Source organism: Ursus americanus, chromosome 4 (genome assembly GCF_024610735.1).
Source record: "Ursus americanus isolate L20-20 chromosome 4, mUrsAme1.1.p, whole genome shotgun sequence".
In the NCBI taxonomy this organism is placed as follows: Eukaryota; Metazoa; Chordata; class Mammalia; order Carnivora; family Ursidae; genus Ursus; species Ursus americanus.
This window is the reverse complement of record NC_142130.1, coordinates 37,376,968-37,395,165: the sequence shown is the minus strand read 5'-3', so window position 1 is coordinate 37,395,165 and position 18,198 is coordinate 37,376,968. Positions and strand designations below refer to the sequence as shown.

The 18,198-nt window shown below is 38.3% G+C and overlaps 1 protein-coding gene across 1 annotated transcript in view; it reads right to left on the bottom strand.

The window, feature by feature from the left end:
- Positions 1-18,198, bottom strand: part of GPR156 (G protein-coupled receptor 156) — an 87,241-nt gene that overhangs the window by 47,079 nt on the left and 21,964 nt on the right. The window contains exons 2-3 of the mRNA XM_045785090.2: positions 9,198-9,672; positions 8,786-8,922 (exon numbers count right to left, since the gene is read on the bottom strand). Of these exons, the coding sequence (XP_045641046.2) occupies positions 8,786-8,922; positions 9,198-9,290 (230 nt within the window). The 5' untranslated portion in view covers positions 9,291-9,672. The remainder of the gene's footprint in view (positions 1-8,785; positions 8,923-9,197; positions 9,673-18,198) is intronic.

Here is an 18,198-nt window from a genome sequence, read left to right as displayed (position 1 = left end):
CCCTCTGCCTGGAATGGTTTTCACTTCATGACTTGTTTCTTATGTCTTTCAAGTCTATACTCAAACGTTACCTTCTCAGTGAGTTCTTTCCTGACCAAACTCTAAAATAGCACTACCACCCTGATATTCCCCATGCACTTTCCCTGTTTTACTTTTCTTTCCTGCACTTATCACTAATATTCAATATATTTGACAGTTGATTTGTTTATTGCCTGCTCACCTCTGCAGGAAAGCAAGGTCCATAAGGGAAGGGGTTTTCTGGCTACTTTGTTCTTTGATGCAATCCCAACACCAAGAACAGTACCTGATAGATTGTTGACTAATTCAATAAGTATTTGTTAAAGTAATAGGCACATTTGTAAGAACCTAATTATGAGAAGGCCTTCTAAAAATACAGCACTCTGTGGCCAACAGGGCATCAAAAGCAAACAGATTTTAATGGTATGATAAGACTTAAAGGATAATTTAGAATGAAAGGCCACAACCAGGAGCAATGGGAAACTGAGGCTCTGGATGTCATTCTTTGGGCTCCTGAAGAGACAACCACCATGAGGGAGAGAAAAGAACAATGGAAAGCAATTGCTTACCTATGGCATAATTTTGTATAGAATTGCTACCATATTAAAGTTAAAGGATGAGAACATCCATCTTCTAAGAACTTACCTTTATTGTCATAGTCTATAGTCCATTTAATTTGTTCATTCAGGAAACAAGGAGTATAGTCCAGGCACAATGGAGATACAGAGATGAATAAGATGTGGTCCTAAAGTCAAGGAGCTCATTTTCTGACAGGGGAGACAGTGTTCTCCTCCTTCCAATCTAATAAGCTGTGATGGGTCAATGACGTGCTTAACTGTTAACAGTGGGTATGCAAAAGGGGTGTGTGTCAACTTCATCTAGGGGTCATAGTGACTTAGGTCTGATTACAGGATGGACAAACAGCATCAGAAGGCCATGTAGAAAACACTCCTATCCATTAACCCCGATCCTGCCTCATTAACTTCTTGCTGAATCATTCCTATTCCATCTCCCAGCCAGTACCCAAGAAAACCTCATCTCCATTCCAAATCCTACATCTTGTCACCTTATTTCTGCTTCTCACCTCTTTTCCAGCACCATTCCTGAATGCCAACGGCTTCTGACCTCATGATACACCACTTACTTTTGGCTCTATGCTCAAACCTTTGGAAGTGATGATGGATATGATTTCCCCCTCCCAACTATGAACCTTAGCTTTCTTTTTGGATAAGTTCTTGTAAGATCCGCTCCTTTCTCTGCCTCAGTTCAGTCCTAGGCTCTGCAAACCTATCCCCAAATCAGCTATATGGGTGGTATTTATTCTAGGACTGACTGGCTCTTACTTCTTGGCCAATAACCATCAAACTAAGGATTATACCAGAAAGCTTTGTAGGGCCAAGATTAGTGCAAACTTTCTCATAGCCAACAAGATGCCAACTGCTTTCCTTTCTTCCCTGTCACCTTCCCTTCAGCTCCAATTACACAAACCACAAAGAGGGCAGACCTGAAACAATCAATATGAAAAGAACATAGCTATCCCTGCAGCAAGGCATTAGTTTTTGAAAAGCTATTTTTTAAAAAACCAGAATGTATTTTTTGGATTTGCTCATGTTTTTCCACCTAGGTGATGCATTTGAAGCTCCCAGGAACACTTAAATTACATTTTACACAGAATCCTGAGCACAGGTGTTCAGCTCAGCAAATATTTACTGAGGAAACATCTCTCCCCCAGACAAAGACCAGACTTGTTATGACTCACTATAAAACTGGGGAATTCCTCAGGTTCAGATTCCTCTCATTTAGTGACAGCTCCCCATGGGTTCAAGCCTCCATCGTGGGTCCTGCATCATCCTCATGGGGACTTGGGGGCATGGTAACCAGCACAAATGCAATATAAAGCTGTGACTACTGCTTTTGCCATGAATAATGAAGTACTTTGTCTCTGAGCCCGAGTCTCAAGTCTTTTGCTAGCATCTATAAGATAATAACAGGTTAACTTGTTAACCTGCAAGCAGAGCAAAAGTTCATTCCTACACAATTCTTATTATTCAAATTTCTTGATTTCCCAGGCAGTAAAATACAGGATACTGGGGATTATTGTGCAAATGCCACTTTCATTCTGAGAAATAACAACATGTAAATAACAACTAGTATCTATTCTCATTATCACAAGCGACAGTGAGATAAGTTCTTAGAATAAAAGTTCTTTAATGAACAACTTTAGCTTCATACAGAACTTAGGACATTGCCCTTATTTTATACATTACATAGGAGGCACCAGGAGAAGTTTTGGGTCTGAAGCACCTGCTTTGCTCCAAGTTAAGTGATTATTAAATTGTAAGAGGAATCTAGAAAAAAAATAATGCATTCTCCCATAATAGTGATTAATATCTAACACAGTTACCAGGTGGGTTTCAGGTCACCTAGCAGGGCCCTTTGAAGAAGGACACCAGATATGGTATACTTTTTTCCCTTCATGGGAACCTTCTCAGAAAAATAAGAATGTTTGTAGACTACATTTTGAAATAGCTTTATTGAATATAACTGCCATGCAATAAACTGCATATAATTAAGGTACATGATTTGGTAAGCTTTGATATATGTAAATATCTATGAAATGCCACAATCAAGGTAATGAACATATCCATCACCCCCAAAAGTTTCCACATGTCCCTTTGTAATCCCTCCTTTTTGCTCTTCTGCCACCCCCCACCCACCTGCAGACAACCACTCATCTGATTTCTGTCACTACGGATTAGTTAATAACAGATTAATTTTCTAGAACTTTGTATAACTGGAATTATATAGTATGCAACTTTTTTTGCCTGGCTTCTTTTACACAGCATTAATTACTTTGAGAGTCATCCATGTTGTCCCAAGTATCAATAATTCATTCTTTTTAATGCTGAGTAGTATTTTATTGTATGGATACACCACAACTTGTTTATTCATTCATCTGTTGATGGATATTTGTTCTATTTCCAATCTTTGGCTATTAAAATAAAGTTGATATGAACATTGGTGTATAAGTCTTTGTACAGACATATAGTTTTATTTTTTCTTGAGGACGAAATGGTTGGATCGTAGGGTAGGTGTGTGTGAGCTTTTAAAGAAACTGCCAGACTGTTTTCCAAAGTGATTGTGCCACATAGCAGTGTATACCAACACTTGACTTAGTCAGTTTTTAAAAACTGTAGCCATTGTAATAAGTGTATAGTGGCATTTAATTGTGGTTTGAATTTGCATTTCCCTAGCGGTGCCTGACTGGTCAGTCAGTTAAGTGTCTGCCTTCGGCTCACGTCATGATCTCAGGGTCCTGGGATAGAGCCCCACATTGGGCTCCCGGCTCAGTGGGGAGCCTGTTTCTCCTTCTCCCTCTGTTGCTCCCCCTGCTTGTGCTCTCTCACTCTCAAATAAATAAATAAATAAAATCTTAAATAAATAAATAAAATCTTTTAAAAAAGTCAGCTAGGATTGTGATGGTAATTGGGCTTAGTCTATAGATCAATTAAGAGAGAATTAACAATATTGAGTCTTCCAACCCATGAATACAGTATTTCTCCATTTATTTAGGATTTAATTTCTCTCAGCAGTTTTATAGTTTTCAGCATTTAAGTATTTCACAATATTTGTTAGATTAGCAATGTTTTGTAGTTTTTATTTAGTGTACAAGTATTTAGCATTGTTATATTTATCCCTAAATATTTCATATATTTGATGGTACTATAAATGGCAATGCATTTAAGTTCACTTTTCAGTTGTCTGTTTTCAGTATTTATAAATACAGTTGAGTTTTATACCTTGATCTTGTATAATTCAACATTTCTAAACTCATTTATTAGTTCTAGTTCTTTAAAAATAGATTCTATTGAATTTTCTACATACACAATCAGGTCACCAGAGGGTAAAGCCATTTTAATTCTTCCTTTCTAAACCAGGTGCCTTCTATTTCTTTTTCTTATCTTATTGCACTGACTAAAATCTCCATCGTTGAATAAAAGCGATGAGAGCAGACATCTTGTCTTGTTTCTGATCTTAATGGGAAAGTAATCAGTCTTTTACCACTAAAAATTGGTGTTGGCTATAGTTTTTTTTTTTTCACAGATGCACTTTGTTAGGTTCAAGCAGTTCTCTTCCATTGCTAGTTTGTTGATATTTTATCAGGAATGGATATTGAATCTTGTCAAAATGCTTTTTCTCTTTCTAGAAAGATGATCATTATTTTAAGTTGGTAAATAGGGTGGATTAAATGATTAATCTTTGGATGTTAATTCAACCTTTCATTCCTGGGATAAATCTCACTTTGTCATGATTATCCTTTTGATATTTGGTTGGACTCAATTTGTTAAAATCTTCTTTGGAATTTTGGATCTGTGGTCATGAGGGCTATTAATAGAGTTTTTTTCCTTCTAATGTCTTTATTAGGTTTTGATACCAGGGTAATGCTGTCCTCATAGAATTAATTAGGGAATGCTCCATGATTTTCAGTGTTTCAGAAGATGTTCTTTAAAACTGGTGACATTTCTTCAAAAACACAGGCACAGATCAGCTGGGAGCCTCTAGCTCAGGATCTTGCACAAGGATGCAATCAAGGGGCCAGCATTTCTGCAGTCCTCCAAGGCTCAAATGGGGTAAAATCTGCTTCCGACCTCATTGCTATTAGCAGGCCTCAGAAGATCTGTTTTTAAGTTCATTGACATGGCTGTTAGTAAGCCTCAGTCCTTGCTGGATGCAGACTAGAAATCAGTTGTTCGCTGTGTGGGCCTCTCCACAGGGCAGCTCACAACAAGAAGGTGGCCTCCCTCAGAGTGAGCAAGTGAAAGAGTGAGAGAGATCCAAGAAGGAAGACACAGTCTTTTTGTAACCTTATCCTCAAAGTGATATCACATTAATAAGCATGTCAGTAATTCCAGCCCATATTCAAAGAGAGGGGATTTCCCATGAATGTGACTATCAGGAGGTTGGAATTAATGCAGAACATGTTAGGGACTGCCTGCTAGAGTTGTTCTTAACGTTACCTTATTATCCTTCTAATACCTGTAGAATCTTGGGTGATGTCACCTCTCTTTCCTTATTTGGGTAATTATATATTCTACCCCCCCACCCCCGATCATTTGAAGTAGAGGTTGGTCAATTTTATTGATCTTAATAAAGAACTTTGGTTTCATGGTTTGTTTCTGATTTTGTTGTTGTTGTTCTATTTCATCAAGTTCCACTTTCATCTTTATTATTTCCTTTCTTCTGCTTATTTTGGGACTCAGTTTGCTCTTTTTTGTTGTTTCATAAAGTAGATCTTCCTCCTTTTCTAATATGGGGTTTAGTGCTATCATTTCCCCATAAGTACTGCTTTAATGGCATCTAACAAATTTTGATATGTTATATTTTCATTTTCATTCAGTTGAAAATACTTTCTAGTTTCTCTTTTGATTTCTTCTTTGACCATGAGTTATTTTAAAGTGTTCTATTTAGTTTCCAAATATTTCAAAATTTTCCAGAGTTCTTTCTGTTATGGATTTCTAATTTAATTCTATTGTAGTCAGGGACCATACTCTGTATGAATTGAATCCTTTTAAATTTAATGAGACTTTTTCTATGACCCAGAATATGATCTATCTTGGTAAATGTTCCATGTGTACTTGAAGAGAATGTGTATTCTGCTGGTGTTGGGTGTAGAATTATATAAATGTCAATTAGGTCAAGTTGGTTGATAGCGCTGCTCAGGTCTTCTTTATCTTCACTGATTTTCTCTTATAGACTACATTTTAAAATTTTATCCAAAATGCCATATCTGCAACTGAACTTGAACATTACTATAATATTTATATTTTATTAAAATATTTTTCTTCCTGTGGTGCTACACACACACACACATGAACACATAATCATAAATTTAGAGACCAAAGAACTGAAATTAAATGAACCATCTGTGATGCTGCACCTTCGAACAAAGTTTATTATTTAAGAAAGCACTTTGAAACTGGGTTATTTTATCTTTCCTTGTCTGAACTTGTAAGCTACTTAATTGCAAAATGTGTTTTTATTCACAGTGCCTCTTATTATTTTATTCTTTATGCCAAGTCATGCTCCCACTGCAAGCAAGACAGGCAGCAAAATCTTTAACGGAATGAAAGAAATATAGGTGTTTCTATAACACTGTTTGCACGTGTTCCTGTTCTAACAGGATATATAAATGCTTTAAAAACCTTGCATTCTACAAAATTGTGTATAAAAATAATGGGTTATGGGGAAAATAGTATGGGGCCATAGAATTGAAACATATTTAATGTTGTAACCAAACTACTAATAAAAATAATGATTATCCAATTAAAAAACTGAGCACTCAGCAAATGTCAATTACCACCATTTGTACTCAGGTCACAATTGATTTTTGCAGCCTTAAATCTGCAAGATGTAGGTACTTGAGGGCATTCACTTCCAACAGATAACACTGTCATCCAAATTAAAAATCTGCTCTGGATCTGTGACTTCTTCAACAATCAATTGTTTTTAAACACATGGGAAATATCTTCTCTACTTCTCCATCGACTCCTAGATAGCTTCATAACATAGGAGGTACACCAGTTCTTGAAGCCATTATACCAGCTACTACTTGCACTGCCACAGTAGTGCAATATTCTTAGCTTAAGGCTTCCTTCTTTAACTGTAGGAAGGCTTGCCTCTGAATGCTTTAAACCACTGATGTGCTGGGGGAAAATTACATATGAACCAATGATATTATCTTCTTATTTGCCAATTGGGTATTAATTTGCACTATAGAAATGTGTTGCAGCTGAAAAGACTGTACTCCATAGTTCTCTAACTTTGAAATACATGATTTTCCAGTCATTCTCTTGGCAGCAGCTACCATTGGGATGTAAATATCCTTCTTCCCAGGGTCACTGAAAATATATTTACTGGGTACCTATTATGTCCCACAGTCTTTTCTAAATGCTGGAGACAGTGGTGAGCATGACAGACAAAGTCCCTGTGTTCAAAGACTGTACATTTTGATGGGAGATACAGACAATAAACAGGCAAATCAATAAATATGGTAATATCAGAGAGTTATAATTGCTATGAAGAAAATAAAATAGGGTGATAATATATGGAATGAGATACTGGGGCTGGATGGCCATTCTGTAGACAGGCTACTCTGGATAGAATGATCAGGGAAGGTTTCCCCAAAGAGGTAACATCTGAGCCAAAACCTGTAAGATGAGAAGGAACCAGCCACGGGAAGACTGTCAGGCAGTGGGAACATAAGAGGATAGTAAATAAAAGGCCTTGAGATGGGAGTAGGCTTGGTGAATTTGAGGAACAGAATGAAAAGTGGCTGTGACAGCATCAGAGGTATACTAAGGTTTGACTGCCATGCGTCACGGCCACGCTGAGGTTGACACAGCAGTTCAAGTCACTGCTATTGAACAATTCCATGTTCTCTATGCCTCAAATGGCCAACAGTGCCCCAAAATACCTGCTGACAAATCCAACTGACTGACCCTCACCTGAGTGCCAAACCCAGGTGGTGGAGCACAGGTGATCATCACAAAGTATAAGGTTGGGGTGGGGCCAGGCGATTTTGACCTCTCTGAGGGAGTTGTTGAAATCTGATGTGGGCTCCATCTAGAATTCAGCTGTGGGCCACAAAGAGAGAGCTGCAGCAGGGCTTCTCAGGTGGCAGGCTGGGGCAGTAGGGGCAGGATGATGGTAAAGAGTGTTGGTGTGGGAGAGATGGGGTGGGTCCTGAGGGAAGGATCCAATAGCAGTGAAGGCAGAATTTTGCAAGTTGCTTCAGAAAAAAGTCTTCATTTAGTTTCTTTTGCCAGCCCTGGGAGCCATGGATCCTTACCCTGAGGAGACAGTAACTTTCTTTTCTTTTCTTTCCTTTTTTTTTAAGATTTTATTGATTTAAGAGAGAGTGTGCACGAGAGAGAGCATGAGCTGGGGGAGAGGCAGAGGGAAAGGGAGAAGCAGACCCCCCTGAGCAGGGAGCCCGATGCAGGGCTCTATCCCAGGACCCTGAGATCATGACCTGAGCCAAAGGCAGATGCTTAAATGACTGAGCCAACCAGGCATCCCAAGCCAGTGACTTTCTAACCAGCTAGAACTTATCTAAAAGAACAACAGGATAGTAGGGCTTCACTATTTTTTCAGAAACCTTAGCCCACTTATGCTGCTTCCAAACTGTATCGGCCGTAGACTCTAATGTTGCTTTGGAATACTTCTCTACATGCTCTCTGTTTTTAATACAAATACCTCATTTTCTATGGTGAAAACAGAGAGAGATGGACACAAACCCTAAGAGACTCTTCAGGAAACAAACTGAGGGTTGCTGGAGGGGAGGTGAGTGAGGGGATGGGGTAAATGGGGGGTGGGCATTAAGGAGGGTGCTTGTTGTGATGAGCACTGGGTGTCGTATGCAACTTATGAATCACTAAATTTTACCCTTAAACTAATTTAAAAAAACAAACAAACAAAACCCCCCAAATACCTCATTTTCTCAGAAGGATCATACCTTTCCTTCATTCTCTTGGATATCCTTGTAGTAGTTACCACAATACTGGACTAGATTGTTTTTCCTCAAGAGGAAACTGTACTGCAAGGCCAGGACGATGTCAGGGTAACTTCTCACATAGCTTAATGCCACAGTAGGAGATAAGTTTTAGTGATACCTCCTAATAGTTCATGATGTCAAAAGGATAGTTAACACTCTGGGTTTCATGATTCAGGCGATAGAAGATGAGACACTAGGTATGGGACTGCTTACCTGTTATTCCTGCAGCGAATTGTGAAGCCAAGAAAGAAGACTATGAGAAGAAGTCCACAGCTGAGAAAGGTCCACACAACACCCAGAAGGACAGGAGATAATGAAGAAATGGTCTTACTGCTATAGTGGGAAGAGGTCTGAGAACAGAATAAAGAGCTGTTAGGAATGAAGGCTCTTTTATAGATCAAACACAAACTGCCCCATCATCCCCAAAGCTGGGTAATATGTGGCCTGCATGAGCATTTCCTCCCCCTCCCCCTTCCCCCTCCCCTTTTCCTTCTCCTCCTCCTCCTCCTCCTCCTCACCACTACCACTGCACCACCACCACTAACAACAACAACAACAACAACAACAACAACAACAACAACATGTATATCTGAGCAACTCTGACACCCCATGGCTGTTCACTCACAATTGTCCTGCAGAGATCATGAAGAGGACTCCGATCCAGCTCCTGGCCAGGAATACCGTCACACAATTCGGAACAGTTTATTTCAGGCTCCATGTCATCACGTGCCCCTTTTGGTGTGCACTTATTCACGGTCTTGGTTACCTGCTGGTCATTAACCAGCAGATCTTAGACTAAAACACAAGAACAATTCAAATCTTCTCTTCAGAGGAACCATTTTAGAGCTGGCTCTTCGCTCAGACTCTGGGATGAACAACTGGTTCAGGTGGAAGCGAAGGGTTATTTCATTAGGCTCCTTCATCAGACACCCTCCAGGCTCTCCTTGTGCCCTGCTGGCAGTGCATACCATGGGAGTCAAGAGTGGGCATCTTTGTGACCATTAGTTTACACAAGGTGATGATTCTGGCTTGCCACCAGATGGCAGTCACTGCTCCAAGTACTCTCACACAGGTCCAGAAGGAAAGGAAGGCAATTAAACCTGTTAACAAACAAATTATGTGTGTGTGTGTGTGTATATATATACACACACATACATATATAAAAATATATATAACACAAATTATATATATTATTTATTAATATATAACATATATAAATGGTTTATTACAGAGGTTTAAGAATATTGTTTTATACATTTCAATTATACAGTTATATTTTTATTTTATATATGTACTTTATTACATATAACAATGGCTTACCATATATTTAAATAAATATATTTTTAAGCCTCTATAATAAAACCATTTTTAAAACAAAGACAAAGCTCATTTAACAATTTATAGATATAAAGTTCAACAGTCTCTTTTCAGATCCTTTTTGGCCCAGCCTATAAGACCTTTAGTTTAAATATGTAAGGCCCATGTTCCTTTCTTCCCTACTGGGAAATCCCCTGTCCTTGCAAGATCTTTCCATGTAACTCATGGCTTAAGCCCTGTCTGATCCTGAGTGGCAGTGGCCTTGGGTGACCCATGCTGTCTGCATGAAATGTCTTTCAGTCATTGGAGTTCTTGTTCACTCAGTGAGTGGAAGAACAGTCTATGTTCAGGCAGCGGGGGCGGGGGGGGGGGGTTGGGGGGGTGGTCTCAGAATGATACAGAAACCCTTCGCCAAAAGGTTTTTGTTTGTTTTCAAACTTGTAGACTCCTAGAAGTGGGATAGTCTACTCAGGTAATAGGGAGAGAAACAGAGGAGCTCTAGGAATTCCCACCGTGTAAATGAGTGGCCAGAGGACAGCGTTATTTCTCTTAGAAGATGCTTGCAATATGAATACTGTGATCTAAAAAGAAGCTCAATTTACAGAACAAAAGTAGAAATGTAAAAAGGCCCAGATTAGCCTCAACAGAAAAGGTAGACATGTTCCTAATTCTTTAAAGCAATCTATCTCTTGAAGAGAAAACAGATTAGAAATTTACAAATGGGAACTTGAAAGAGGGTGCCACTTCTGTTTTGTGCTTCTGAAACAGCTTAGCACAGTTTTCTTTTATTGTGGAGGGAAATTAGAACAGGAAAAAATATCAGTTATTATTATTTCAATAGCCACTGAACATAGAACTTGTGTTTAAGCCAGAACAATAGAGACAGGTGTAGAATGCCATCTTCGGATTCTGCATGCTTAGGCATAAACAATATAGCACCAGGTGTTGCCCATTCATTGGCCTCTCATATGTTCCTGAATTATTTACCAGGTTCATTACAATGAAATCCCAAGAGAACTAAAAGCCACTATCTCCCACCAAGACATTTAAATTCTTGTACAGACTGTCCAATTACTGAATGCAAAATTAAGAACTAAATATACAAACACGGCTATTTGCCTCCTACTTTGGTTGAAATTTTATTGCTACAAAGACTATTTTTTTTTCCTTTTCCTCTCTTTAAGCTTAGACATCCCCTATAGTGTCTTCTAATACTGTAACCCACAGGGAAGCTATTCTACATGATGGACTGAAAGATTTATTTTTCCTATATTGCCCTTTTAATCATACTGGCAAATCAAAACCCTTATATCTGAACCCTTATTAACTCCATGCTACTTTATCCTTGCATCATACAGAAGTACACATCAGTGTATGTGTGTGTGTGTGTGTGTGTGTGTGTATAAAACCCCATTCATTCTTACTACAACAATGTCATGTGAGGTAAACAACACCATTCCTCATTTTTAAATAAGGAAATTGAGGGGCAGAGTAAAGAACCTGGTTTCACATCTGTAGAGGCTGCATTTGAACACAGGAGCTTACATTCCAAGGTCAATATCCACCCACTGTCCACTCTACATGGGGCAAACTCTCTAAACTGACCTCTCCCAAGAAGATACCAAGTGGCCTGCTGAGTTTCCTCATGTTTAGTTCCCTGAGCTTAACTTCTAGGACTTCCCTGGAGTATGGAACATAATGGTGTCTCTATACCAGTAGTTCTCAAGTGAAGCAACTTTGTACCTCCAGAGGATATTTGGCAATGTCTGGAGATATCATGGTTGTCAAAACTGAGAAAGGATGCTACTGACTTCTAGTAGGTGGAGGGTAACGGTGAGGGATTTAACAACAAGATAGATACAGAATCTAAGGCACAAAGAGAAAGATCTGCTAGGCTCCTCCAAGAGCAACCCTTGCCCCCCTCCCCAATCTCTAGAAGTAAACTGTCTAGGCCACAGGTAGTAGGAGACCCAACACTACACATAGTGGGGCTTACAATTTATTTGACAGATTACAGAGTCCTGCCCAGTGATTAGGATCAGGAAAATAGGCGATGCATTACCTACATTGTTGCCAAATGTAAGACAGTCTATTACCAGTTCACGACTTTGAATGGCCCCATGTCTTTCCATAAAATCCCTCCTTATTCTTCTATACATTATTTCTGGCTTCTGAAAAACTAGTCCTACAATTACTGTCTTTGAAAAAGTTGTGCAGTTGGTGGGATTTCTGCTTCATGAAGAATTAACTGCTATAGGAATTGCCTTCCTACTGTAAACGATTTGAAAACTAGACAAAATACATGAAACTGCTCTTTTCAGACACTGGATAGCAGATATAGAACTTTGGAAAACAAGTGACGTGACATATATAAAATATATAAAATGAAATATAAAAAATTGACCCAAAGTTACTGCCTGGAGGCAGTTTCCTGGCTATGTCCCAGGAAGGAAACCCAAACATAGTCTAAGTCTTGCTGAGGTAAGGACAATAGATTGGAGTTTGGGGAAGTCAAAGCAGATAGAATTTGTGAGGCAGAGGAATGAAGAAGAGGGAGATACAAAGCGAGGGCTTTGGAAATCTGCAGGGTAGCTCCTCAGCCCTTTTCTGAGTACTGAACTAGGCATGAATGAGAAGAAACTATTTGAAATGGAAGACAACCACTGGTAGGCAGTAGCTGAACAATTCCTGGAGCTCACATGGGGCTGGGAATACTTTGTGCTCCCACCAATAAAAAAAATCTACTGGGGCACCTGGTGGCTCAGTCAGTTAAGCATCTGACACTTGGTTTTGGCTCAGGTCACGATCTCAGGGTTATGAGATTGAGCTGCGGTGGGCTTCGTGCTCAGTGGGGAGTCTGCTTGATATTCTCCCACTGCTCCTCCCCTCTCCACTCTCTCTCTCTAAAATAAATATATAAATCTTTAAAAAAATAAAAATAAAATCAATAAAACAAATACAGAAATGAAATAATCAGCACACAAGGACCTTAAAACAACTATTATAAGAATGATCAAAGATATGAAACAGAACATGAACAAAATGAGGAGAGAAGTGAACAATACAAAAAAGACCCAAATAGAATTGTAGAGATAAAAATATAATCCTGAAATTAAAAATACAATAGATTAGACACTACAAAGATAAAATAATGGTTGCAGACAAAGCATTAGAAATTATCCAAAATGAAGCACAGAGAGAAAAACAATTGATAAAATGGACATAGCTCCAGTGGCTTATGGAACAATAGCAAGAGCTCTAATGAACATGTAATTGGATCCCAGGGGATAAAGGGGGGGGGAGGAAATAGAAAAAAAATATTCGAAAGAAATGACCACAAATTTTTCACATTTGATAAAAAGTATATACCTACAGATCCAAGAAGCTCAACCAAACCCAAGCAGAATAAATGTTAAAACACACATACATACATTAATGCACATTCTAAGGAAATTACTGAACACTTGCAATAAAGATAAAATTTGAGATGCAGCTAGATTATGTACAGAGGAATAACAGTAAGACTTACAACAGATGTCTCATTTGAAATTATGTAAGCCTTAAGAGAACTGAAAAGCATCTTAAAGTAATGAAAGAAAAATAAAATCAACCCAGAATATAATACCCAGTGAAAATGTGTTTCAGTGAAAAGGTTAAAAAAAAAAAAAAAAAAAAGGACATTTCGAGACAAAAAAAATCTGAGCGACATGCACTACAAGAAATGTTAGATGAGGGGTGTCTGGGTGGCTCAGTTGGGTAAGAGTCCGCTTTCGGCTCAGGTCATGATCCCAGGGTCCATGGGATCGAGTCTCACATTGGGCTCCTTGCCCAGTGGGGAGCCTGCTTTTCTCTCTGCCTGCTGCTCACCCTGCTTGTGCTCTCTCTCTTTTTCTCTCTCTCTGACAAATAAATAAATAAAATCTTTTTAAAAAAATGTTAGAGGAAGTTCTTCAGGCAGAAGAAAAATGATATCAGATGCAAATTTGGATCTATAAAAAGGAATGAAGGGTGCTAGAAATAGTAAACATGTTGGTAAATGTAAAAAAAGTGTTTTTGTTATTTTTTAAAGCAATGCTTATAAGCATGTACCTACTGCAAAAATACACATATACTGAATTCTCCTTTACATCCGTATCCTCTATACCCTCTCATTTTCCAAACACAACTGCCTTGGTTCATATTCCCATTGCTAGTGGAGTTGGTGCCTGCATTACCAACAATAAAGCTGAATCATAAAAGGCTCCCAGGGCCATGAAGCTATGAGATGAATGTGAAAGGGAAGGTTGCATATACATTAATGCAGAACTCCATGGTTACATATTCCTTTTCCCCCAAAATTCTGTTGCTAGTATTCATTCACTTAATTTTTTTTTTTTTTTTGAACACTAACAATGTGACAGACACTGTTCTAGGCATCTGGAATACACTGCTGAACAAAAGAAAGATCCCTATCTTTATAGAATTCATATTACAAACAACCACCAGTGTGCATAACAGCTACATAAATTAAATAATATTTTGAAGGTGTTAAAGACAACGGATGGAAAGGTAGATCAGGGCAAGAGCATTTGGAAATGTCACAAGGGGAATGAAGCAATTTTAAAGGAGGTTGCCAGGTTTGGCCACATAAATAAAAATATCAAAATTTAATTCACAGTGAAAATTATAACAGCTCTCTACATCAATCTCTTTCCTGTTCTTGCAGGAAATATTCAGAGTCATCTAACAAGGATCAGTTGAGCAAACAAAGTTTTAGGAGGATTTGCTTCTTTCCTTTTTATGAGCAATTTCTCTTATGTCAGGTAACCCTCATGGAGTATTTAGAGCTCTCTGTTTAGGCCCAGTTCCACCATCTACAGAACCTTCTTATGCACACTCTCCCCTGAACTTTCCCTCTTTGATCTAATTCCATTAGATGTTCATATGTCAGTGATTCCTGAGAGTTGTCCTTTGCTGTTCTGGTATGCAGTTGTATTTAAAATTGCTTTTAGGGGCGCCTGGGTGGCTCAGTCGTTAAGTGCCTGCCTTCGGCTCAGGGCGTGATCCTGGAGTCGTGGGATCGAGCCCCATGTCAGGCTCCTCTGCTGGGAGCCTGCTTCTTCCTCTCCCACTCCCCCTGCTTGTGTTCCCTCTCTCGCTGGCTGTCTCTCTGTCAAATAAATAAATAAAATCTTTTAAAAATAAATAAAATAAAATAGCTTTTAAATTCATAAATATTTCTAAAACTCAGAAAAGTACAAGGAAGAAAATATCAAACACCCAGAATGTTTTTAAAAGGTTTTATTTATTTGAAAGAGAGAGAGTGAGCACAGAGGGAGAGGGAGAAGCAGAATCCCTGCTGAGCAGGGAGCCTGATGTGGGGCTGGATGGGGCTGAACTCCAGGACCCTGAGATCATGACCCAAGCCCAAGGCAGACGCTCAACCAACTGAGCTACCCAGGCACCCCAAACACCCAGAATTAAGTACTAACACCTTGGCATATTCTTTCCACCACTCCTCCTGTCCACCAGTACCCTCACCTCCTGAGAAAAATTAATCTGCTTTCGTATAATAATTAGTTTTTAAAAATGAGGACTATCTCCATTTTTTAAAAAAGAATGAGAAAATATCTATATACTGCTATGACTTCCAGGACAGATTGTTTAAAAAAAAAAAAAAAGCAAGATGCAACACAACATATATAGCGTGCTGTCTTTTGTGTAATAAAAGACATGACATCCATATAGGTCATTGGATTATTTTCAAAAAGAAACAATGAAAGAATAAAAGCATCACCTAAAAGAGGAGGAAAAGAACAAGGGGGAGGGGACAGAGAGGTAAAACAGACCTCTCAATGTTTATAGTTTTGACTCTGAAACCATGTAAATATTTCACTTAATTTAAAAGCAAAATTAAATCAGAAAGAAGAAAATCAATCTCTAAAAATTAAAAACAAATTGAAATAAACTAATCTAACTGTACTGAGTTGATGGTAAAACCTCATAAAGAATTTAAGTAACTGTAATTTGACTATACTTCCAAAGGACAAAAAGTACCCATAAAGAAATCTTAAACTGCATTAAATGGGTAATATTCCTATTTTATATATATGGATACATACACATATATACATATACCCACATATAAGTATCTATTAGGTAAAGCAAACAAGTAATTATGGCTATGTTATCAGGAACTAAGATTTTCAAAGTGAGAGAAAAGAGATTCACATATAAAAATAAGTTAATACCTTTCTTTTTTTTTTAAAGATTTTATTCGACAGAGTTAGAGACAGCCTGCGAGAGAGGGAACACAAGCAGGGGGAGTGGGAGAGGAAGAAGCAGGCTCATAGTGGAAGAGTCTGATGTGGGGCTCGATCCCAGAATGCCGGGATCATGCCCTGAGCCCAAGGCAGACCCCTAACCGCTGTGCCACCCAGGCACCCCAGTAAATACCTTTCTATCTTTAATTTAAATTACAAATACCATGCAATGATGTGGATGCAACTAGAGCGTATTATGCTAAGTGAAATAAGTCGGTTAGAGAAAGACAAATATCATATGATTTTAATCATATGTGGAATTTAAGAAACAAAACTGATGAACACAGGTGAAGGGAAGGAAAAAATAAAATAAGATAAAAACAGAGAGGGAAGCAAACAAACCATGAGCCAAAGTTGCTGGAGGGAGGTGGGTGGGGGGATAGGGTAATTGGGTGATGGGCATTAAGGAGGGCACTTGATTTAATGAACACTGGGTGTTATATAAAACTGAGGAATCACTAAATTCTGCTCCTGAAACTAATAATACACTGTGTGTTAACTAAATATAAATAAAATCTAAAAATAGTGAAAAAAAATACCAAAGATCGTTAAAAAGCTAAAAAAAAAAATTAGAAATACCAGTAGGATCTTAGAATTTATTTTCCTCTTTTTAAAACACTCATATTTTCTAGTCTGTTAACTGAGGCTTGGGAATAATTACAACCTAATAACAATAAGCACTCTGAGTACCCAGATTTGGGTCTCTAAAACCACTCACTAAAAGGAATCAGGTTTCTTTAGTGGAATAGCCAATTTAAGTTATGGAGATGGAAATATACAAGATCAATCTGGGACATCTTGTCATACTAGAAAATAAAAAAATATCAGAGACTACAGAATCATGTTAAAAGGACATAGGTGTCAACTGGCTCTTCCTGGCCAATGACAGGATAATTTGAACACCAAAAAGAATTGCAACTGTAATGCACTGAAACATATGGCACACAGTAGGCACTCAATAAATGCTTATTTAATGAATGAATGAATTTAGCATTGTAAGTATTAATAAGATATTGTTGATGGTGTAGTCTATCTACAACACTGATTTAGTGGATCCTCCATAAGGAAACATGGTATAAATTTCTCTTCCTCTTGAATACTAGGAAAAGTTAACTTTTTTCTGGAACATTTTTATATCATGCATAGTATATTCCTCTCTCTCTTGGCCTCTGTGAAGTGTGGAGCCAAATGCGTGGCTCACTTACAGCAGCTGTACAACGTTAGGTATCTCTGGCTTATTTTATTACCTTCTATTTTCCCTTTGTCCTGATTTCCTTAACTCCTATTTTTCATCCCACCAACTGTTTTATATTAAAAGAAGGGGAAGAGACAGTTGGAGTAATAGGGATGTTTCTACCCAATGTGAGCAAATAGATACATTATTCGAAGTATCTCAGCCTCAGGTTACCCACTAAATGGGATAAGACAGAACCACATGCAAATGCATAGAAAATGTATTTATTCAAACCACCACCACCAGCAGCACTGTACTAGATGTTCACTAAGATTCCTTCTGGGCCCCAAAGTTGTCTAATGTATTAGCTCACCATTAACTATGTTAATACAGGCAGCAGATACACAGATAATTATAAACAGCAGGGAATGTAAAATGCATTTTTAATTGCCTTTGAATGCCTTGTGTTATGTTCTGGTAGCAGATTTACAAACACCCCAAATACAGGTCACTTACACAAAGAGTAAAACTCACTTCTATTCCTGAGCATGCACTACTCTTCATGGGGCAGCAGGCAGGACAGAGGGTAGTCAACCTCCGCCACACAGATCCTCATCCAGGAGATGGCTCACAGTTGTAAATACTTTCCAAGAGAGCATGAGTATGAGATTAGGGTGTGAAAGTATTGCATATATAGGAACAGATGTTTAGTCAGGGTTCGGTTACAGAATGGTGGGGCAAGAAGCAACCACAGATATCATGAAGTCCAATCTCTTCATTTTATGGGTAAGGAAATAGTCCTCAGAGGTTGAGAGGTTCAGGATCACCTACAG